The sequence below is a fragment of the Artibeus jamaicensis genome, unplaced genomic scaffold (genome assembly GCF_021234435.1).
Source record: "Artibeus jamaicensis isolate MK-2021 breed Jamaican fruit bat unplaced genomic scaffold, CSHL_Jam_final contig_484, whole genome shotgun sequence".
Taxonomy (NCBI): Eukaryota; Metazoa; Chordata; class Mammalia; order Chiroptera; family Phyllostomidae; genus Artibeus; species Artibeus jamaicensis.
This window is the reverse complement of record NW_026521859.1, coordinates 2,590,756-2,615,597: the sequence shown is the minus strand read 5'-3', so window position 1 is coordinate 2,615,597 and position 24,842 is coordinate 2,590,756. Positions and strand designations below refer to the sequence as shown.

The following is a 24,842-nucleotide window of genomic DNA, read 5'->3' as shown; positions in this document are numbered from 1 at the left end:
CCTGTTGTTGTCTGTGTGTGTGTGTTCCTACCTCACCAGAGAATATGCCTGCTGATTTTAGAGAGAGGCGAGTACGGGGAGAGAAAGAGAAACATGATCAGTTGCTGCCCACAGGCACCTTGACTGGGGTTTGAACCTGCAACCTAGGTATAGACACTGCTCTGAGTGGGAATCAAACCCACAGCCGTTGGTGCACAGGATGATGTTCCAACCCACTGAGCCGCAGGGCCAGGGCTGCTGTTGTGCTGTCTTTTTTTTTTTTAAAGACACGTATGACCTGAATAATCTAGGTAGTTCGAGGTGCATATTCAAATAGTCTAAAATTCCACTGTGATTATGAATGTTTTCATTTCTAATAGTTTTTTTAGTTCTAACGTTCTTAAGAGCAGTGGTTCTATTTTAATTTCTGCTTTTGTGAATTCTTTCTTCAAATTATATTTTCCTAGTGCTCTTTACATCCTCACTTTGACTGCTTAGGTTTGTTTACTTTTCCATCTTTCTTTAAAGCAGAGAACAGTATCATTTCCCCCTCAGATTAGCTTTGCTAGCACCTCCTTGCCATTCACTTTCCTATACAATCTGTAATTCTAGTTTTTACTTAATGTGAAACCTATTAGGAAAGACATGTAAAATTTCCAACAGGTAAATTTCTCAACATCTTGTTGTTGAATTTGGGTGAGCATGCACCCTGCATGGTACCTACTTTTCAGGAGTAAAGATTTCCCGGATTAATTTTTGTAAACCTGACTCAGGGTCTCTGAATAAACGAAGTATGATGGTATGAGACCTGCAGTGGAGGCTGTGCGGCTCGTTAACTGTGTCGTTTCACCTCCCTGCAGCCCTTCTCCTCCTGCACGGGACCTGCCAGTGACGGAGTAGCACTCCAGGCAGCACTCCGCCGAGCGGTGCACCTCCTGACTCCCGCCCGGCTTCCAGCCCCCCCTCGCCCGACCCTGCGCTTGCACTGACGGGATAAGGAGCCTGCTGGGTAAGAAGCTAGTAAGGAGCACAGTGATTTATGAGTTTACTGCTCACACCAAAGCTGTGTCTTACTCCCCCCACTACAGTGCTTTTAAATGCTGCTTCTGCTTTGCAGAAATGTCGACACTTTACAGTGTGAAAAGAATCACAAGCCTAACATTATCTTGGAAAAGCACAGAAATACGCTGTCTCTGTCTCGTTTAATACTTTCGGTCTCACATTTTATTTTCTGTGACTGATGTGTCATTCTGGCTATCTTTTTAAAGGTCACCGTGTAGATCTCTATTTCCCACACTTATCCTTATTTTCTGTGTGTCATATGCAAACAACATGTGGCCATTTCATATCATGTCTTTTAGCTTTTTAACAGAGTATTCAGATTTGTTGTCTTCTTTCCCTTTTCGACCATTTCATGTTCCCGGGGCTACACTGTCTTACCACGTCCCTGGCCCTGCACGCCCTCTGCGGACCGGGAGGTTTCTTTGTTCTTTGCCCACCCCTTTTAGCTAGCAGGTTAGAAGCAGTAAATCCTACTTCTATACTATTTATAGTTTTTCTTATAATTCTAAACAAGTAGTTTTAAAACTGCTTCTACATGCCAAGCATTAAAGAGTATCTGCTATCGCTCTCCTTCACTATCTTGTCACTGGATAGGACTTTCTGGCATACTTTTAGCCCTAATAATCTACTAGGTTGTATTAGAATAGCCTGAGATTTAAAGAATAATTAATCTTTGGAAGAAAATTCCATGGTTGAAATTCTTCATCCCTTAGGATTCTGAAGACTTTTCTCAATCTCTTTTAGTAGTTATGTTTTGGATGAGAAGTGATATCAACTAATTTTTCCCCCCTTCTTGACAGCTACCCTAATTTTCTCTCCTATCTAGACAGCTGGTTTTTTTCCTTTGAGATTCAGAAAGTTCTAGATTTGGATTATTCTTTAAGTATTTCTGTCTCAACCTTAATGAGGTTGAGACAACCTTATTTTTCCTGTAAGCAGGGAAAATAACCATCTTATTTCTATGACTATTGTATCTCACATTTCTTTTATCTTGACCATTCTTTTCTTCTAAATTATTGTACAGACACTGAATTTCCCCAGTGATTCTTCAGGTTTGTTCTTCCCTTTCACTTCTTTGCCATCTGCTGCAATGAACCGCAGTTTGGTTTCCTAAATGACTGACTTTGATCTTTACGAACACCTGCCCTACTGGTGCACATACTGGGTTTTAAACGTGTGGCTGCCATGTTGTTTCCGACAATTACCCTCAAAATGCTCTGTGGTTCAGTGCTTGTCCGTTTCATGGATGTGACCCTTCTCTAGAATTTCTTCCAGGGCAGCAGTCAGAATTTCTTTAGGAGTTCTTTCCAATTTCTTGAATTAACTACGATTCACTAAGGATAATATACTCGGCAGGCCCAGGTGGGCCCTTCTCTTTAAGGCTGTTAAAAGTTCTTAGTTTTCTATTGACTTTCAGACATCTAACTATTTATATTTGTAAACAAAGGTTTAGACTGGTGGCTTTCCCAGACTGTCTCAGATGGGTTTCTCTCCCCAACACGCATACCCACGTGAGCAATGTGGGCCCACGCGATCCTACGATCACCTTTGGCCTGGATGTGAAGAGCACACAGGGACGAGCTGACTGCCAGACTTCCGTCAGGTGTGTGGGTGGGACAGGTGCAGGCTGGAGCACCCTCCGGGAGGGGGAGGGGGGGGGCAGACGCCGGGTTAGGCAGTTTTCTTCCTCCCTCCACACCTGCTGTGGCAGGGCTGCTCTACTCATCTTTCTCTGCGCTGACACCTCAGCAAACCTCTCACTCTGCCTACCAGCCACTCTCTGTGCCAAGACACCTAATGCCCAGGAACCCAAGGCCTCCCTCCATCTTCTGCTTGTTCCAAGGCCCTGCCGGGAAACTGCTTCCAGCAAGCTCCTTGGGCTGGAGCTGGTTAACTCTGATTTGTTTTTCTGATGGTGCGGGGCCACCTACATTCTCCAGAAACATCTCTAGTTTGGTTCCACTGAGATGACTGTTCCCTGCACTCTTTCTTTTCCCATCCTAATTTTTATACTGTAACCAAACTGAGATTTAGGGGAGAATGAAATCAGTTTGTGGGACTCACTCCAGGCATCATGTTTCAAACACGCTGAGTAAGAACTACAATTAGCACTTTTTTTTTCAGGAGTCTCCACCAATGTATTGTAGTACCAAAATCTACAGCATAAAATTAGATTTAAAAGGAAAAAAAAGATAGGATGGAGGGAGAAACATTTTACTCTAAAGAGTGAACAATTCTAAATGAGGTCAGATTTAAAATAAATATATGAACAACAGAATAACCTACACACATCTGGAACCATCACCGTCCTGAAACACACCCTTACCTTTGACAGTGGAATGAGAAAATCCAGTTTGTATGAGAGGATCACTCGAGTGAGCAGCACCACAAACACCACGTACGCCGAGTTCTCGAAGTCTGTTAACTGAACCTGGACAAGCGGGAGCCCAGAGGGGTTACAGACCAACCACGCCCTCCTTGGACCCCGTCACTCCCTGACTCCCCATCTGCCCACCATCTACTCTCAGAAATCAACCCTCCTTAGCTTTTGGACTTGCTTACGGCACGCACACACTTGATTTGCATGGCCTTGCAATTAATTTAAGAGCCTCGGATGAGAGCACCAGAAGGGTGCTGGGCAGTCAGAAGACAGGTGCACGTGAATCAGTCACGGCTGTCGCGTGTCTTACCTCCATGGGCCGGAATTCTACTCTCCATCCAATATCTGAGTTTGGAGGAGGCGGCTTAAATCTCATCGTCTGCCAATTTGTGGACTGAATATTCTATAACAAAAAGGCAGAAAATGAAACCACATTTCCATAGGTCCAAAAAAATTAAGATGATTTGATCTTTAATGAGAGAAGACTGTTCACTGTACCTAGTACTCTTCAATTTAAAGTTATAAAAGGTACAATTTAAGATTTTCTTGGAGTGTGACGTGCTGGGAAAACAACCAGCAAGTGCTCAACAAAAGCTGGGTGGTGTGTTGACAGCACTAAAGTGACTGATTGGATCATTTTTACGCGGCGTGTCTGAATGTTTCACCATTATGCAAACAAGAGAAAACACTGAACAGGAAATTGAGAATCAGAAATATAACCTGTACGAATCGTAATAAAAGCACTTTACACCGATTTAAAATTTTTCTTAATTCTTTACTGCACTGGGTAATGTAAGGCGTATGAGATTTCTACTGTCACTAAGGTACAGAAAACTGCATCCACCTTGGTTAGTAAAATAAAAATGCATTTAAAACAGGAAATACCTCAAAATGGTCAGACTCATTGGCATCATCCAGGTGTATTTTCTCTTCAAACAGAGTCAGTGGGTCTCTAATAAAGAGATGAGCAACATGCTGGGCCAGGAGATGATCAATGCCTGCAAAGAAAAGTCACACTGGGCTCACTTCAAAGCTCACGACCCACTGTTCCCTAAGTTCCGTAGGAAGACAGGACAGCTCAGGAAGTTTGAAGGGAGGCCAGCTAGAAGCTCAGGCAAGGGCTGGTTTGTTCTTGGTTTGTTCCATGTTCTCCTGCTGCGGAGGATTTCCTCCTCTGGGACCTGGGGAAGTGCCCGAGTCTCACTCACTACTTACACAGTGCCGGCTGGGGCACTGCGGTGGACCTGGATACGGACCTCCAAAGTAAGCTTTTGCTAAAAGTCAGGAAGTTCTCACGAGTGTTTGGAACTCAAAACTTTAGGAACAAGCAGCCTCCTAAGAACAGTTAGAGACTTCACACTAAAAACAGAAACCAGACCAGGAGTCAGCAAAAAACGTTTAAAAGAGCTTTGAAGAACTGAAGGCGTACAATAAAAATCTAGGAAAAAAGGCGCGATGCTCACCTTCCTGCAATAGCTGTTTGTAGATTTCTTTATCTATTGTCAAGTCGATGTCATTGTATTTCTCGCCACACTCAGATAAATAACTATCTATTGAATCATATCGGGATTTACTGATCCGATAGTTATTGTTCTTCAGTGGCTAAAATTAAGAACATGTGAGTGAATGTCATATAAAATCACCTGGAAACAAACTAATGCTCCAAATAACTATATTAAAAATGCCATATGTTTATATAGATACTAATTATATAAAAGCATCCAAACGTAACATAAGGCTCTGAAAAAAAAGTTAACATTAAGAAGTATTATTAGGGAGATATACATTTAAAAAGCCTGGAGACAAATTAAGTAGCCATTTTACCTGATATAATTTAAATATAGTTTAACTTTTTTCTTTTTTAAAGCAGATCACCTTCATTCTTATTAAAGTTGGAAAATACATGCCAAATTGACAGCAAAAAACAAAAACAAAACCCTGAAAACAGTTTATAATGTAAAAACACAGCTATCAAAATGGTTTTCCCTTTAAGGGTCTTTACTTTTGCCCTGACTGGTGTGGCTCGGTTGGTTGGGCATCATTCCACAAAGTGAAAAGTAGCCAGTTCAATTCCCAGTCCAGTCCCTGGCATTTACAAGAGCCATTTACATTTATAATCAACGTATCTCTCACACATCCATGTTTCTCTCCTCATTCTCTTTCCCTTCCCCTCTCTCTGAAAATAAATAAATCTTTAAAATAAAACTTTATTTTCAGAGAGAGGGGAAGGGAAGGAGAAAGAGGGAGAGAAGCATCAATGTGGTTGCCTCTCACGCACCCCCTACTGGGGACCTCGCCTGCAAACCCAGGTATGTGCCCTGACTGGGAATCAAACTGGTGACCTTTTGGTTTGCAGGCTGACATTCCACTGAGCCACACCAGCCAAGGCCAAAATAAATTTTTTAAAAGTTCATTTATTTTTAGAGAGCGTGTTCAACAACTTGTGAACAATTACATAAAGACCAGAGCAGCAGTTGCATGGTCCTGGTTGAGAAAATCAGAATTATTTGTGAGGACTCCTTTAAAAGCACCTGTCAAAGTTCTGGTCCTGGAGATGCTTATTAGGTCAAAGATGGGCCTGATCGACATTCTTGGCTGGAGAAATACACGGTCACAGTTCAACATGCAAAGAACACTAACCAACCATTATTAGCCAAAACCTAACCCTTTATATGGGATAAAAAAAATCTTTGATGACACAGTGCACTTTCCGCAGCAGAAAGCATCAAAAACAAAGCACTCTTATAGCGCCATAAAGCCTTTTGGTAAAAACAGCCATCAGCAATGACTTCCAAAATGTTAAAAAAAGAAAACAAAAACAAAAACAAAACTGCACTATTAATTTGAAACAAATACAGATGTCAACAGATGATGAAAATTAATTCCCCACTCAAACCAAATCACATTTCCCACATATTCAACCTGAAACAAACACTATAAAGCCACGACTACAAATGAAAAAAGGTACATAACCCATGAGTATCACCCCATATGTGATAACCTATTCAAGGCAAAAAGTTAAGGGAAACTTCAAAATCACAAGTAGTTACAATAACTCCATTTTACCTGCTTGACATAAAAAGGCTATTAAGGAAAATCATTCCCACCTCCAGGCCTCTTTCCTCCCGAGTTCTATCATCTACAGATGCAGAAATCACTCCCCAGCGACAATCAATGTCTGACACATAGCCTCGGTAAAAAGGAGACGCAGCACTCAAAGCCATCTAAAAACAAACAAAAGTCAGCACCTGCAGGTTCGAAGTGTCACTTACATGCTGAAAAAGCTCCATGCAGTTCTCTCTCATGAAGAAGAGTCAGTAATGCAACCCATACAGAGCTCTACTACGTTATCTGTGGCTGTTTCTCACAATGAAATAAATACACAGGAAGGGACTCAAACCCTTGGATCTGATCCATTTAAATCCTCCTCTCTATAATGTGAGGACAGGAAGGATGGGAGAGGGAAGATGGCTTCACTTGAACTTGACACTTCCACACATAAATATCTTACTAGCAACAGTAAACGCCTATGGCTTAGACTCTTAGGCTCTTTAACTACTGTCTGTGTTAGTTCATTTCTGAATGACGTCTTAACTGGACTTAAAATAGCACATTCAGCAAATTTTGCACATGCAGTCTTTATTTTATACAAAGCAGTATTTAAAATAAGATGTGATTTTTACTTACGACAATTGGGCAGATAGTGGCCAACTGGTCATAGAGGTATCTAGCCTCAGATATGCTGCAAGCTTGGAAGGTTACCTGTTTAAGAATTGCAAGTTATTAACAACAAAGAATCATTAGCTTCCGCCCCCAAGGAGTGAAAGTCTGAGAAGACGGCTTGGGAAGAAAGGGGACCTGGTATGCAGTGGTCATTCCACTAATGAAACGTTTCATACAGGAGTTTTGTTTAAAAGTGGTCTTAGATGAACTTTGCTAGAAAACGGTATTTAATCATGTTCACAACTAATATCAATGACCATGTTCCTACGCTAAGTAAGATTTTACAAAGTGAAGAAAGAGAAACAAGACACGAGATAAATGACGAAGTAAGGCATTTCCTCTTCTACTGAAGAACTCAGCTTTCTTACGAGAGCTTCCATTCACTTTAGTTGGCTGGGGGGTTATATACCCCTCAGGTATAAAAGGGATTTGGAGACGCTAAGGCTGGGTTTCAAGTTCACTGGCAACAGTATGAGGAACAGCTGTAGAAGGGCAGCACTGGAGGGAGGCGGAGCAGTTAGAACACTGCCACCAGCTACGGAAACGCGGAGCACGCCAGAATTAAAGCATCAGGCTCTACCACTGGGAACAGAGAGTGAGGGTGTGACTTAGGACTTGGCTTGGGCGTTCCCAGGGCAGAGGAAGAAGCACCAAGACAGATGGGGTTACAAGTCAAAGAGGCCCTGTAAGTGGCTGGGCCCCAGGGCTGGCGCCTAGTAAAAAAACCTGAGCTGGAGAGGTATTTGGGAGTAGACTCAGAAGACAGGCAGATCAGCAGACAGTCTGTGCAAGGTGGGTAAGTAGTATGTGCACGACTTAGGAAAGAAAAAGATCACAGAACAATTAGTAGAAACACTTCATAAACGACTGCCAAAAAGAAACTAAAAAAAGCCCTACCTTCTTCGGGGTGGGAGCACTGTGCACAGTGGAGGAGCAGGGCTACAAACCAGGGTTCTGTTAGCACATCTGTACTGACTTCACATCGGGAACGGTTCTAAGTTCCTCTGTGGTTGTTACTTAATAATGACATTTGAATTTAGTGTTGATGCAGGAAATGATTTAAGTGTTTATAGTTGAAGTAACAGCCGAGTGAACGTGTTTACTGTGACGATCCCAGCATGTTAGTTCTAACAGTTTTAGCCAGGTCTCAGCTTTGCATTTTTTAAACACTGAGAACCACTGTGGAGAGTCACGGATGTGCCTGTTCAATCACAGTGGCATTTCATGTCCCTGTGGTGACTACAGAAGGCAACCACTTAGATGAGTTCCTGTATCACAATGAACCAGCCATCACCAATTAATTCGACATCGAGGAGAGCTGAGTGACAGCCACCGAGGAATGGGAGTATGCATGGTTAAAACAGGCAAAGATTGAGAAGGAATGGCAATTAGGTCACTGGTGACGAGAAGAAGGGTAGTTTCTGCGAAGAGGTGGGAACTCAGACACCAGCTTGTGCCTGGATAAGGGTTAAATGACAAGCGGGGAGATGCAGAGGCGAGTAAAGTATTTACACACTCGTCTGCTGGGACCCACCACAAAAAGCTCCAGCAGAGCGGAGATCTGTCTGCCTTGAGTTCTCGATCCTGAGTGTACAGAACAGAGTCTGACACCAGACTCTGTTGGTGGTAACTCTACTTAGTCCTTAATAGATATTTATTAAATGAGTAGCACATTGTCTTGAAGGACAGAGGATGCTAAAGAGAACACAGGGACAAAGGTAAGTTGTAGTTTTACATAATGGCTGAGACACTGGAAACTATGACCCCACAGGCCAAATATATTACAAGTACCTAAATGTTCCTCAAGTGTTTTGACTGCTGAATTCTTCGGAACATGCATCTCTAGTTTAGGTCCTACTTCTACAACTTGGGAGTTTTTTAGTGTGTGTTTTACTTAGTCTTTAAGAAGATACTATGATAAGCATCTTTTCTCCTCAGTTTTTTGACTGGCTTCTCTAAGCTGGGCTAGTGGGTATCAGATGATCCACTTTAAACAAACCCTGGAAAAGTCAACTCTAGAAAAGTATGCTTCAGAAAATCAGCACCTGGCATTCATAGTAGAGTCACAACAGCGAAGGAACTTACTCTAAATCTATTTACTAACATCTGTTTACTGCCAGGTGCCTCCTTATCCTAGAGGCAACACGGTCATTACCAAACCGAATGTGACATCACGGTGGGTAACGGTGTTAGCGAGGGGAGGAAAACGTGTTCCAATACCTTAAAAAGGTGTGAATATATGAACAGCTGGATTCCGGTATCCTCTTAAAGTACATGAAGAGGAGAAGCAATGTCACTGGGAGACTAATGACAGGGGTGGGGGGAGAGGAAGTACGGAGAATAGATGTGACAAACCTAAATTACCTAGAACCCAGTCTGAAGGCACATGATTTTCTTGAGGGTGGGAGACCTCTCACAACATGCAGGGACTTACTGACATGAGCTCAGGAAATGACTCCTGACAAGCTCCCCGAGTCCAGAATCTGAATGTGGTTAAAATGACTTTTTGTTTTGTAAGGTAAGTCTCCCATTAATCTTAAATTACTTTAAAACTATTATTTCTGCTTTACTGGAATAAGCAGTTTCTTGAGTTCTACCTAAGAGCTTCAGAGCAGGACACCTGTGTTGATTTGTGGAAGCTGTCCTGCTTGCCACACACTTCACAGTATCTGTGCTGGATTTTTAAGTACTGAAGCTGGGGTGATAGATGTGCCACTGAGAAAAAAAACTTAATCTTAAACCCATGTCAAAGCTTAAACTGGATGGGAAACTAGCAATAAAAATGGTAACTCCTACCACTAGAACACATTTCTTTATTAAATGCAGGATTTCAAAGGAAAGAACAGCCCTTCAGAAGTGAAAACCTGTGATGTCCGAGGCAACACACCTGGTTTAATGTGAAACCCAAAAAAGGTGAGTGGTACCCCATGGAACCGACATGCTTTTAAAGCCGTGCACTGTAAGTTCTAGAACTTACCGGTTCCCTTTGGAAATATTTGTAACTAAAACAGGAAATCAGATATTCAGTTAACAGTCAAAAGGTCTTTTTTTTTTTTTTTTTTTTTACAAAGTATGAACATTCGTGAGGAAACTTTCTGGCCTATGTTTGTTTGTAAGCCACACATTTTATACTAGCTATGTAAGGAGAAAATTTTATTCTTGGCATTGGTTACCAATGCACATGCAGCATGGAAAATGCTGACTCTGGCATTCAATATTGATTACACACAGCTGTAAAAATAAACACACTAGAGATACGTGCAAGAAGGTGTGTGTCTATGTTGCGGCTGCTCTGGGATGAGGGGATGCTGGATTCCCTGGCCGCTGCGGACAGTGCTCAGGCACGAGGCTCTGGGGGCCTTGCGTGGGCCCAGGCTCCGCACCGCTCCAAAGACACCCTGCTAACCAGCTGAAATAATTAGAACTAGATGAAGTCTCCTTGGAAGATAATAAGAGGCCTCTATTTTATTGGACTTTTCAACTGGAAAATTTTTACTTTTTAATTTCAACTCCTATTCTAAACAGATTTTAAACAAATTAAAGGTTAAAACAAATACTTCTGTTAATAAAAAACAATGAAATAAATATTAGCTTGGAGTCAGACCTAAAAGGGGCCTTAATATAAACCCTTCTTTCAACTGCTGAGAAGACTGAGGCCAGAAGAGCTGAAGGAAGTTACCCAAACCCCCGGGGAGCCAGACCCTGAGCACCCTCACTGCCCGGGGCAGAGCAAACTGGGGCTGCTGAGTATTTATTCCTCATCTACTGCTAGATGGCCTTGCGTGAATATAAAAATTTAAAGTCCAAAGAGCCCTTGGATTACACTCATCAGAGTTCATTTTCCGAAGAGATTCGAGCCCTGTTTACAACCTCCAAGCTGCGCTGTCACTCCGCCACTAGATGGCAGCCCAAATCAGGCATTCAGAAAGAACGGAGGAAATGACCTGAGAGTATTTCACGTTTTAAGTTAATTAAAACCTACGTATCTTTGGAGTGGACCGTAGATTCTGTAAATTCTCTGTCAAGAGATAGCTTACAGTGAAGTTACTAACATAATTTCATTGGTTTTCAGAAAGACATGTTAGCTACCATTTCAACGTGATTAAATGTGATTTTTTACAAGGAAGCACAAATCCGTACAGAGAAATCACAGACAAACGGGCAGGGGAACCCTGCCCCACTGAGCGGCTGGAACAATTACCTGAAGACAGCAGTTGCCCATCCCAAATCCCATGGCATCCATGTAGATGTGGTCCGGCTTTGAGGCCTTCGCCGCCTCGTCATCCTCGGGAAATGTTTCTATGAATGGAGACGGTGTGTTCTTATCCTTAAATACTGCATTTAAAAAAATAAAATAAAAAAGGAAATGGTGAGACCCAAGGATCCAACACCAATGCAGCAGGGACCTCTCCCGCTGCCACCTCCCGGTGGACCTACTTGGTACGTTGATGACAACCTTTTCTCCCCTCCTGTGTCGGATATTTCTTGTCAGGGTGCTGAAAGAGACACCGAATGTCATCAAATCGGTCACCAAAGACCCATTATGTAAAAGATGAATTTGATTATATACTAGTAAATGAATGAAATCCTGTACCTTCAAACTACTTCTGAGGCCACAGCACAGGTAATTTATGTGTATTAAGATACTCTGAGGGGTCTCTGAATGAAGGCGTTACCTTAATGCCACGTCCTTGGGTGCTTACTCGAGAACGCCACTCCCCAGTGGGGACTGGCTCAATCCCCACTTTCCCAGCTCCTTGTAACCCACCAGGCCAAGTGTTTCCAGTCTGCCCTGGTCAGGTCTCACCCTACCTTTCCGACACTTCCCATGTGAACCAAACCTTAGCACTTGCTCTCCCCAGTGCCTCATTACTCCCACCCCAGCCTGGGGCTTTAATACTTATCCCCTAGATCTGCAGTGTTGAATCCGGAAACTACTGGGCAAATGTGGCTACTGCACACTTGAAAGGTGGCTAGTCCTATCAAAATATGCTGTGTGGTTAAAACACACCAGATTTTGACAATTTAGTACAGAAAAATTTCTTATACTTTTTGAAATATTGAGATTACAAGTTGAAATAATATTTTAGATATCTAGGACTAAAAAAAAACTTTGTAAAAGTAAGTCTCCATTATTTACTTTTTAAACGTGGCCACCAGAATACTGAAGGACAGTGGTTCACAGTGGGACTCCACTGGATGGCGCTGCTGCAGACTCAGCTCCGGTGCCACCTCTCCCACGACGCTGCTCTGGGCCCCGGGGTCAGAAGCACCCTCCTTTTTCCATGGAGTGCCCCTGGTGCTACCACTTTTCAACACAGTGATAATCTATCTTTTTTTTACAGCTGAATAGCTATCTGTTTTTTCCCTTGGCACACTCCAACATTTGAAGTCGGGAACTGTGTCTGTAAATCTTTGACTCAGGGCAAGTGTGCAGCCCTCTTTAAAAACGAACACTGAGAAGTCCCAACAGCCCTAACTCTCTAGGTCAGGCTTCTGGCTTCAGGATGATGAGTGCGAGTCAAGGTACAAAACCAAGATCAGACTGGTGTGGGCCCTGAAGTAACTTCAAACCTACGAATTAAACTACAAACTAATAGAGCTAGAAGAGAACAGAAGGTAGAGAGTACCTATTATATGCATATATACATATTTTACCTTATTATCAAGGTAGAGTGGGACGAGTAGATCACATATACTGGTGGTAACTTACAGAGGGAGAAAAAAGTAAAAATAATTAAGAGAAAGCTCCCCAAAATAGGTGTTTACAGAACTAGGATCTCCCTAGAAAAGAATCTGATCATGAAAGGAGAGGACAGGGGCTAAGTTAAGGATTGTAAGATGCGCCAGACACGGGCAAGTCAAGCCTGGCAGCAGAGCGACCACCAAGCAGCCTTGGCAGTACTGAGCACGCAGTGGGGTGGGGTGTGCGCACGCTTCTGCTGTCTTCTCTGCTCGATTACAAAAGGAGCCGGAAACACCCAAACACCCAGCAGACACTCAAAGAGGACACCTGTGCAGGAACACGGTCCCTCTGAGAAGGCAGGGATCTGAGTGAGGGGCACCTGTGTTGGAACACAGAGCCATACTCACCCGAAGCGGGGGTGCTTGTTTATTGCTTCATCAGGAAAGAAGAGGGACTTGGAAGCTCCATCTTCAACTGGATTGGGTTTGAACTCAGGCAGCGTGAACCCCGGGCAGCCTAATCTACAACAAATTTAGGAACTAAATAGGTAGGAATTTTTTTCAAGGGTTAATTACGCCTGGCCATCACTGCACCTGTGCACCTGTTACAATAACTTGTGTGTGTTAGGCCCCTTTTCAGAGGGTCAAGCACACAAACATCTTATAAATACTGGGTCCCATTACAACCACCCCTTTGCACTTTATCTTATTCACCAAGAGGTCCTTTTGTGATTCCAGCCTTTTACTGGCCTTCTCAGAGAACTTCCAGTCACGCATTGTCTACGGCACACCTACCCACCTCATCATTTAACAGCCACACCCACAGCACAGAAGTCCCTTCCCTTGGTCCTGCCAATTGTCAAAAGTTCCAGCTGTACTCCCCCCTGCCCCGCCACATACACACAGCTTCTGGGGCTTCCTCTTTTACTAGCTATAAACTCTCAACTTACCTTTTGAGCCCTGCACACTGTCACTGGCCCCAACCTCCCAGTAAGTTAGTTCTGCCTGGATCTGAAAGGGGTGTTTTTTTTTGTCTCTGCAGGTCACCTCATGAATCCCTCAAGATTAAGTACTGTCTCTACAGGTGTCCTCATTCACCCCGCAGCCTGACACCCAACCCTATTATCTACTTGACCTAAAGAAGTTTTAATTCCATCTCCCAGAACATGGAAGCGCTGGGTGTAATCCTAAGTGCAGTGATACCACCAGTTCTTCAGAATTAAGAATTTTAAGGTATTTGTGAAGTGTGCTGTGAGGGAAGACAAAACCCAACAAGTTGGTGGAGGCAAAACTGGGAAGGCTCTTGTCAGGGCTTTGGATCAGTGATAAACTTTTGGTTGAGAGCCAAGACTGGTCTTTGCCTCATTTTCAACCCCTACCTTTTATAAAATGAAGTGCCAGTTGGCTGAATTTCTGCCTGTGAACAACTGAATTTGCTGATCTTATCTGGAAAATAATTCCCAGGGTTGCTGGGAGCTCCTGCGGCTCTGTGCATTATTTCCTGAGAGCCTGCACCTTGGGGAAAGTCCTCCAGGGGAGTGACAAACGCGCATCAGGGGAGTTCTTGGCCAGCCAGCATTTGTTGACCGGGCCTGTCAGAGCTCAGATCACTGCTTCTCCCCTGGACCAGCGGGGACTGGCCCACAGAGCCTCCTGCAGGGCCGGCTGTGTGAGAACCTGCCGGTCCAACACCAGCGTGGGGGTCACTGGCGGCAGGCGCCACCGAGCCCTGAAATGCAGCTACTGAACGAGGACTTGAATTCTGCAGTTTTTGTGCATTTGATTACATTTAAATTGTCACAAACTATAATCCCACACTAAAGTTTTGCCTCTTTACAGAAAGAAAAATCACACTGTTTATACTTTAAAAAGTGTAAATAATGGCTTTTTAAATAGATTTTTAGAATAAAACTTTAAATTTCTTTGTCTTAATACTCCCTCATAATAACTTAAGAAAAAGACGCTAAATCTTAAAAAGGAAAAAAAAGGGAGGGGGCAACTATTCTATACGAAGCTATTCTCACAGGTAGAAGACACACTGGGTTTAATCTACAGTTTCCCTCTGGGGCCCAATGCCACCATACTGCACACTCCAAATTTTAAAGTATAAGCTACAACCATTCTGGTTTGCATCACCAATGTCGTTTTAAAATTTGCTAAGTAAAAGGCAAAACTCTAATGTTAAGGGGGAAAAGGAAAACCTAAGTTACTGACTTTTCCAGTTCCCTGAAACTTGTCAAATGACATCTGTAACGTACTTCTTGGCCTTTATTATTCTAAATTTCATAATAATTACTTAACAGCAGCCTTGTCATCTCTCTTCTCTGCCCTAGGTTTGCTGATTTTGCTGTCTCTTGATCTACCCATCTGTCCCTTCTCCCCTCCCATCTCACGCGGCTGCCCCGCCCCTTACTCACCTCCCAGGGAGCCTCAAGCCCGTCCCACAAGCACGCTGATGCCACAGCCCAGGTGAGCGCTGCTGAGCTGATCTGTGATGCTATCTGCCCAACCCAACCTTGCCTAGGTCTCTCTTTGCTTTTAGGATAGCAACCAAAATTCTTAGTGAACACACTCTGGCCCCCCAACCACCTGCCCAGCATCACCTTACCCTGTGCGTCTGCTTCGCTCTCAACATCCCTGTCACACCAGCCCTCTGCCAGTTCTCCGGAGGCTCGTGCTCCCCGGCTCATCCTGGGACTCGTGTCCATCCGTGCTGCTCCCTCTCCCCAGGACATCCCTTCCCACTCTACTATTAAACTCCCACCAGAACTTGGGGCGTCACTCTAGTCACCCTCCCTGGGAGGGGTTTTTGACGGTACAGAGGCCGTCAGAGAACCCTGTCACACTCTACGTGTTCCACAGCCCTTCACTACTTCCACTCGTGACCTCGCAACCCTCACTGCGTGGGGTCTGATGTGCAGCAGGCACTCTAATGTCCGAGTGAATGGCAGTCATCATTTCTTTACCTCCTCCTTCAAACACTGGAGCAAAGGAACATACTGATTCTCTTCCAAGAAACCTGCCCACCCTCACACGGCTGGGGGTGGGGTGGGGTTTATTTCTGGAAGGGAAAGGGGTGGGGCCTGCACAAATGGAACAAAGGAATCACAGAAAAAAAGAGCGGGATGGTTTTCTAAATGTTTGGTGAGTTGCTTAACACAGATTTCAACTATTCAGATGTGACAATGGAAAACTCCAAAAAATTCTCATTCAAGTGTTCTTCTGAGACCAATAGTATGGCTCTTCCTGTGCTCATTATGAACACTTACCAGAAAAAAAAAGATATGAAATATGCTCAGACTGTTCCAGGACATGGATACCAATCCCAGTGGAAGACCCCTCCCCTCACCCAGTTCATAGTTCATTTGGGTCGACAGTGCCCCGGGGGCACTGATGCCAACCCTCCAGTGGGTGCCCCTTGGATGGGCCGCTAACACCATCATTTGCTGGTAGGCAAGTGAGTGAGAAGAGCCCTTGACAATCATCGGGGGACTCAGCAACTCCTTCCCGGGGTCGCAGCTGCATGGCATTAAGATGTACTGTTCCTGCCACCCTGCCTGGGGTGGATGAAGCCACATGCCAACCAGTCAACCAGTCACCGTGGTCCTCGTGTCCTTCCCACCAGGGCCAGAGGACGGCTCTCACCGCAATGCTCTGGGCCGCCACCGCCCACTGAAGCCGGTGTGTAGTTTTTGCCTGTAGCTCTAACATTAGAGTTCACCCAAGGCAGGAATGTGGAGAATGACCTGTAATGTATGAGAACTGCAGGGCCAAAGGCTTGGTCACAACTTGCTCTCTTTATAAACTAAATGTCTGCTGGGACAGGTTCTTGGAGGAACTAACCTGGGAAATGAAGTTATTGTGCAAAGAGCTTGATTTTCTTTTAATAAAGAAGTTGCCTCCCGCCGGCGTTTTCTCATGTTGTCCTCAACTGTGTTGAACTCGGACATGGTCCCTCCATATGGCTGTCCGGGTGTCCCTTCAATCATGTAGCTCCCATACTCTGGTCTCCAAAGCGTAGGGTGGCTACAGAGGAGAAAAAAAATTGCTCCATCTTATTCTTTGGCTGCAGTCTACTCAATTTTTTAAAGTTTTTTTTAAAAGTTGCCTCAACAATTTTAGAAACTATTAGGTATAATGAAGCTAAAAACTTCTTTATAATTCCCAAGGGCCACTATTTTTTCATAGTTCTTCAACTACATAAGGGTTAAAAGTACTGGGTCCAAAATATTTATAAATAACTGAACAGGTACACAATAGGGCACTCGCTGTCCAAGACAAGCTCATCCACTTGGCAGGAAGGAGATCAGGCCTTAAGGGCTCTTTCAGTTCTATGCTGAGGCCCAGACTCAGGTGCAGCCTACCCAAATCTGGGGAGGAGAGGACAGGCCCCTTCGCCTCTGTCTTCTTAAATATTTAGTAAACATCCCGCTAGCCAAACAAAACCCACCTGCAAGTTTTATCTGGTACCATAGTTCATGATTTCAGTAACACTATGGTAATTTTTAAAAGCTTAATACTAGTAACAGGCTTTATATTGAGTTTACTATTCTGAGTGCTTTAATATATTAAAGGATTTAAAATGTCAACACCATACATGGTAGATATTATTATTATTATTCCTACCGTACAGACGAGGAAACTGAGCCCCAGAGAAGTGACGTGACTTGCCTAATAAAGTAACCCAGCCAGTAAGTATAGGAATCAGAGCCTGGGCTCAAAACTGCTGTGCTATCTTGTCTCCTTTACATCTGAAGAAAGAGTCTGTTTTAGTAGTTCCAACAATTTCAAAAACACTAGAACAAGTCTTCAGCTTACTTTGGGTTTGCCCTTTCTCCCTTTTCTTGTAGAATTTCAAGAAGTTCCTCTCCAGACAGGATCAACTGGACTTTTTCATGTTCATGATCAAAAGACACCAACATGTATTCCACCTATTGAAGAGAAGGAGAGAAAAATGAACACTTTCGGATTGGCGCTCAGTGTGACCTTTAAGAGAAGGTGGCAGGAGAATGTGAAGTTCAGAAAGGACCGACAGTAACTTGAGACTGTCACACTGCTTTATACTGCAGCAAATACTAAGTGTTCGCATAATGTGAAGACCTAGAGAAAACGGTCAACGGCGGCACGGTGTGAGGACGAGAACTCCCGAATCTCGAGTTCTTCTTTCCCGTGTTCTCCTTGGTATCTCCTACCGAAAGGCTGCGATGCCCATTTTGACAAACTGCACTTCAAGAGAGAAGTATGTCAAAGCTGAGATTCTTTACAGCTGCAGGAAGTTGAAATTTTTTCAACTTTATTTATTTTTATTTCATCTTTACTGTATTTTTTTCCACTACCATTTAGTTCCTTTACACCCTCCTCCCCCGGCAACTACCACACTGTTGTCCCTGCTCAGCTGGCTTACTCTACGTTTATGGAGGTGGTTATCTGGCATTCTGATCAAGGTACATTATCCTTACTCACAGGCGGGTTATTTAATCATCCCAATGTAAGCCCTACTATTGGAGAGTTCAACACACCGATATGGAGCAGTTATTTTAGGAGTTTCAACCATTTAGTTTGAATTTTTCAATAATCATGTAAGACAACTTTCCAACTCTGAAACCAGATTAAATTGACAATGCAAGGTGCATCTACGACAATACCTGAGGGAATGCTGATAGAAATCAAGAGTTCAATGCGAAAGTAAGACTTTTCTGGGCAGAGTACAATCAGAACTTGCTTTTGTTTTCCCTGAAATCACATACTTTAGATCATCATTAGTGATAACGAACAGTGAAGATTATGAATCACTATGATTGAAATAAAACACACATTATCTGTATGTAAGGGAAAGGTACGGAACCAGATCATTCAGGCAAACATTTGCAAGTGCCTTTTGCACAAGACAAAGAGGGGGCGGCAAAATGATGCCCCACAAGACAGACCAGTGCACAGACAGGTTTCGTTTGTTTATCCTAATATTTAAATTAAAATTTTTAAGAAGGCACGCAACAACGTATCTACTACCTGCCTGACAGTGCACACGTGGATCCAGATCCCGGAGTCCCGCAGGGCCAGGCCGGGCTGCTCTCCTCTGAGGGGCCCGCCGTGGTCTGCAGGGGCCTAGTCCCTCAGTTCTGTGTGCCCGCCCAGGCTTGGAGGGTGTTTACCCGGACATCCCTATCACAGAAGTGGTAACGGTCAGAAAACTGGTTTACCCTTTAGCTAAGAAATATAATTATGAAGGGGAAAACAAGTTAGTAATGATAGGAAATAGCCTGGCAGGTTTAAACAACAGAACAATAAACTTTCAGTTAACTTTTTTTAGTTGTTGCTATGGTCTGAGTGTTTGTGTCCCCCCCCCAAATTCCTATGTTGAAGCCCCTGCTTTCCAATGTAAGGGTGTTTGAGGTGAGGCCTTTAGGGTAATTAGGTTAGGAGGGTGGAGCACTCACGATGGGATTATTGCTGTTATAAAAAAAAAAGGATGAGGCCTTGGTGGGCAGCTCAGTTGGTTAGAGCATCTCCTGATGGGCCAAGGTTGTGGGTTAGATCCTCGGCCAGGGCACGTACAAGAAACAGCTAGTGAATGCATAAATAAGTGGAACAACAAATCAATGTTACCCTCTCTAAAAATAAAACAATAAAAAAAAATTTTTTAAACATGAAAAATGATCTCTCTTCTTACTCTGTGAGGACACACCAAAAACGCAGCCAGGATGAGGGCCCCTTACTCGGAACTGAATCTGCCAACACCTTTGACCTTGGACTTCCCAACCTCCTGAACTGTGAGAAATAAACCTCTGTTGAAGCCACTCAGTCTATGGTATTTTTTACAGCAGCTTGAACTGACAAAAAAAAAAATGAGTTTAAGTTCCCATTTGTGCTCCTTGATTAGAATTTTTTAGTTGGGAAAAAAAAGATAAGACTACTTGATTTTGGTACACGAACCGGAAATGTGAAATTTGTACCTGCACTCAATGTCAAATGCCTGAAACCCGTAGGCTGCAAAATCTGGAAGTGTTCCCAGTTTTAAGTATAGGTTTTCAGATAACATCTACAGTTCCAGGATTCCTGAAGAGCTAAAACATGATGGAACAGGAAATTTTGTTAAAGTCTCAGGATGGGTATATAAAAATACAGGTATGAAAAACAAATTTACTTTTAAATGAGCAAAATGAGAAAAGGTATAACATGAACTTTTCCTATATGGATCCTAACCTTCAAACCCATCATGCAAAGTAGGCATGAGCACCCTTTTTACAGATGGGCAAAGGAGAGGCTCAGAGATAATACGTTTCCCAGAGCCACAAGTATTAGGGCAGGGATTTAAAGCCAGCGTCTCTGGACTCAAGGCCCAGCATACCTCACTGCTAGGACTATAGAGGATGCCAGTCTTGTTTAGTGATATGATAAGCTTTTAAAAAATTGTTGTAAACTATATGAAGAAAGGTTACAATGCTGGCTGAAAAATCTCTCAAATTGGTTATGCTTCAACTTTAGGAAGTGGACTTGACATTGTATCATAGTAGCTGAGGTGTAATAGTTCATGGTTATAGATTTAAATAGATGGGCCAGCCCATCTCTTAGGCCCAGGACAGAGCACACTACGCAGCATTCCTAACTCTCCCAGTTAGAAGGAATCTTCTTCCTTTAGCACTTCCTCCTTCCATCACTGGTTCCAACACATCTGCTCTCGGGAATAAGTTATCTTCTTCACCAGATAACCTGCTTCCTAAAGATGAAAAGAAACTTCCCAGAATACTGGGTTCCCATCATTCACTATTACAATGAGCAAGAACTTTTGTAGCAACTGTATAACCTCAGTTGCAATAATAACTTTTGTTAGTTTCCTAGTTCTGAAATAGTTGAAGTCCTTGGTTTTCAAAAATACTCTTAGCCTACAATTTAGAGCATGGGAAGGGCAAAAAGAACAAAAAGCTTAAACTCAGCCAAATGGATGATATTTAAAATGCTAACAAACCAAACTCTCCTTAATTAAAAAACAACCATTCATGATCTCATTAAGTAAATGAAATAGAAAACCATCAGCATATTTATCAAGTGGGAGAGAAAAACAAACTTACTTTTAGTAGCCTTAAGAATTCCCTATTTAGATTTCTCAAACTCAAATGGAAGGTGTTCTGAAGTAATTGCCCCCTTTCTGAGCCAGTGTTCAAAATCGTTCTTTAACCTCCTGGCTTTCTATTGTTTTGTTTAATCCTTCCCCCACCAACTTCAATACAACATTTATGTTTGTTTCCAATTCTAGTTCATGCACTCAAATAATTAACTCAATCTTTAAGAGTCAATCTAGAGCTGAACTGGATTCTGGTTCAGTAACCTAGTTGTTAAGAGATAATAAAAAGTGATACAATAAGACAATCTTTTCCCAGTATAATAACTAAAGCCACAGTAATTTATTTTCCTGTTTCTGGATTTTTGTCCCCAACCTAAATTTTCTTTTTGTATTCAAATGATGAGAGGAAAAGACAAAATTAAAGAGAAAATAACAAAAAAGGATAGAGAGGCCCTTCTGCACACAACACAGATTCTAATGATTAACTTGTACCCACTTCCTGACTTCAAGTACCGCACAGGCTGTTCACCCAGCGTCACGGCAATGTCACACGTGGTGCACACCTCGAGGAGCGTGTGCCCGAAGAGCATTATTAATGGACTGCAGAGCAACTGATTCGAGTTCGTACAATTAACACATCATTTGGAAGAAGCAAAAACAGTACTATTCTCAGCACACAGACTACGATGCCCCAGATGTACCTGAGGGACACTGCTATTTGGTGCCCATCAGTTATCTCTTTAAATGGGGGGAGAATAAGCCCTATAAAACTAACCTACCTCTCTCCTTGTGAGACACTCAATTTTTTAAAATGTACACAATTTTTTCTACAAATGAAAATTAAAGTCCTTTACATTTCACTGCTAAAGGGCTAAGTGGCTAAATTTTATGCCCCTAGAAAACCAGTGATAATCACTAATGAGCTGCTGAATCAAAGACAAAGGCACATTCAAAAGGCTATTATACAGTTTACAGTTACATAGTGTTGGTAGGAACGCCCTGGACAGGGTAACTCTCTACTCATTTAACACAGGTTTGGACAAGCACAAGGTGCCTTACGCTCATCTGAAGTTAGGCCAGTAAATATAATCTTAATTGAGGGTGATGTAAGTACCCAGTACATTGCTGCACACAAACTGTGAAATACTCAAGGCATTCAAGTTCAAGATAACAGTTAAAATATTAACTGTTACTGTCACAGTATTAAAACTTTTAGTATTTATGTTGTCTTTAAATGGCATTTGCCAATAGTTCAAAATCAAAGGTTTCCTTTTTAAAACAATAAACATTTTTGATACTCTACCATTAAGCTTTTTTAAAGGTTTCAGGTACAGCTTAGATTTTTAGAATTTCTACTCTCTGGAGGTGAAAACAGTGCTTCACTTAGGACAACAATCTAGTTCTCTCAGACCCCGAAGTAGTTACAGGCAGTTTCCCACTTAGGGAGGTTGCACTTCAGTCTCTCACCACCCCACTGAACTCTGAGTCCAGGGTGCGGGCCAGCTCCTTCATTCACTGCTGGCTCTCTCCCACTGGCCCACACCTGCAGTCCTGACTCCTACTGGAACCACCTGCTGCTTCTAGGAGACCCAGTTTTCTCCTTACATTAACTCTAAAAAAAGCCCACTGCCATTTGAGGGTTAAGGCTCTGGTGAGAGTTGATGACCAAATCAGTGCCAAAAGAGCACCTTGCTGTCTCCCTCTGCTGTGCCCACTTCCCCTACTCTCCCACCTGCTTTGTCCCTTCACCTCCTTGAGAAAGCCCTGTGCTGGGAATACTGTGGAGAGCCAGGCAGGTGTGGTTCCTGTTCTCAAGCTTACACTGTGGCTGGAGCGACAGTATTAACACAATAGAGCCAAAAGATCTGTGGGAGTGCGTGAGATGTGCACATTAATAGGAGAGTCGGATCCAGTCTGGGAGATCAGAAGGCTTCCAAGAGGAAAGCAACTCCCGGGGAAAGGAGAGGGTCTGCTGCTGCCTGAGTATAAACACAGCCTCCCACAGGGCCCAGTGCTTTCCCGACCAGCATTCTGACTGCTGCAGCAGAACCGCCTGCCAGGATGGTCAGAGACGCAGATGAACTGGTCCCAACCCACAGAAGTCAGGCCACAGTAGTCCTTCTCTGGGTTATACACTGTTTTAAAGCTAGCGACTGTGTTTGCTGTCCAGAACGCTGGTTCCTCATATGGCAAAATATTAAAGACTAGTATTTTTGAGCACTCTCAACCATCTAATTGGATGGCATCCATTTCCATATCTACCACAATATGGACACTTGGAGGGTCCAAAAAGGTGCTAGCCACAGATACACTTTTTTAAAAAAATCACCTGTATTTGGGGAAGACCTGAATGACAAGACCAAAAGAGCCACTGAGCTCAAAACAATGGCTACACGTCAGCAAGAAATTCTAACACAGATGTAATAAAACTTTATATAGCTCAGAATTCAGTGTCAGGCAGACTCCCAGGTTAGATGTATCTAAGGATAGTATTGCTTCTGCTATCACAACTGCTGTTTTATGTGGTAACCTTTGAGCACTTTGGAGAAGCCAGTATAAAGCAGAAACTGTAACATGCTTTTTGTATTGTTGTGTATATATTTCAAGATGGTAGTTGTTGATATGTCAAATTAAACTGTCCTGTGTCTCCCGAAGAAATGTTTTAGTAGTGTAGTCTAAAGTTATATGAAGTTCTTTTTTTTAATATTAAATTTTATTTAGTTACTTTTCAAGTACATTTTTTTTATTTTTCCCACCCCCCCCATTTCTCCCCCCTCCCCCACCTCATCTCTGTGTCTTTCATATAAAGTTATATGAAGTTCTTACAATGGGATGTATTTTCACTCTCCCCCCACCCATCACCATGAAATGTCATTTTTATACCATGGAATTGCACAGGTGAGCTCTAAAGAAGTTTACACTTTTAGAAACCAAAGTCAACGTGGCCTCACCCTGACCTTATCTTTGCTGGTATCCTAGAACAGGACTCCAGCTTCCCGAGCAGCCTGAGAACAATTAATTTCCTTTATGATTAGGTGAAGTAACTTCCGTGAATCATCTCTTAGCCCACATGAGAAAACAAATTCTTCACATGCCGAGATTAGTGATATGAAGCCTCAGTAAAAAATTTGAGGACTTTGAAAGAGAAGAAACTGGGGGCTGCTAGAAAAATTGTGGTGACTCTCACAAGGGGGACAATGACACCTTTCACTAAAGAGAAGTTAAAAAAAAATCATGCTGTCCATTATCAGGCATGTGTGGCTATTTAGAGTTAAAATTAATTAAAATTCAGTTCCCAAACCCCACTAGCCAACTATGGCTAGTGGTACCCTACTGGCTAGTGCAAACATTTCTATTACTGCAGTAAGCTGTACTGGACAGCACTAGACTGAACCCAACAGACACAACTTTTGAATTGTACCCGGACACATGGATTCATTACACAGGAAATCCCTGAATGTAGATCTGCTCTTTCATGGCCTACAGATGAAATGAGACATTTCATTTCTGACCCTGAGAATTTACATTGGCTGACTTTTTTTTTTTTTTAAAACCATACCGCTATACTTCAGGCCTATGTCAGTTGTAATTTTCCAATGGTTATAAAGACCATGCAATATGACTCTTATTTCTGAACCAAATCTAACAGATCCCAACCAGTCTTCTCACACAAATGAAACTCAGAGAAAGTAGCACATCAAGCGGAGTTATCAATGGTGATGTTTGCTATGGATGCCAAGGTAATGGAGACAGTCAGCAACTGAGAAACCTCAACCCAAAACCAGAAGACTTTTCCTCCTAAAGAAACAATACTATAAATGTAAGTTGTTTTTATTGACCTCAAACCATCTGTACTTTACACTATAGTTTCTGGGTTCCAAGGACAAGTGAATTCCTGGGAACACATTCCTCTGTCCGAGTCCTGTTCCCAGAGAGGCTGCTCTGGATCAC

At 42.8% G+C, this 24,842-nt stretch overlaps 1 protein-coding gene across 1 annotated transcript in view; it reads right to left on the bottom strand.

The window, feature by feature from the left end:
• GCLC (glutamate-cysteine ligase catalytic subunit) overlaps nt 1-24,842 on the bottom strand; it is a 45,382-nt gene that overhangs the window by 3,809 nt on the left and 16,731 nt on the right. The window contains exons 2-12 of the mRNA XM_037159552.2: nt 17,648-17,760; nt 16,673-16,855; nt 13,238-13,351; nt 11,582-11,640; nt 11,346-11,479; nt 7,109-7,183; nt 6,529-6,645; nt 4,885-5,023; nt 4,307-4,419; nt 3,732-3,824; nt 3,368-3,472 (exon numbers count right to left, since the gene is read on the bottom strand). Coding sequence (XP_037015447.1) covers nt 3,368-3,472; nt 3,732-3,824; nt 4,307-4,419; nt 4,885-5,023; nt 6,529-6,645; nt 7,109-7,183; nt 11,346-11,479; nt 11,582-11,640; nt 13,238-13,351; nt 16,673-16,855; nt 17,648-17,760 — 1,245 coding nt within the window. The remainder of the gene's footprint in view (nt 1-3,367; nt 3,473-3,731; nt 3,825-4,306; nt 4,420-4,884; nt 5,024-6,528; nt 6,646-7,108; nt 7,184-11,345; nt 11,480-11,581; nt 11,641-13,237; nt 13,352-16,672; nt 16,856-17,647; nt 17,761-24,842) is intronic.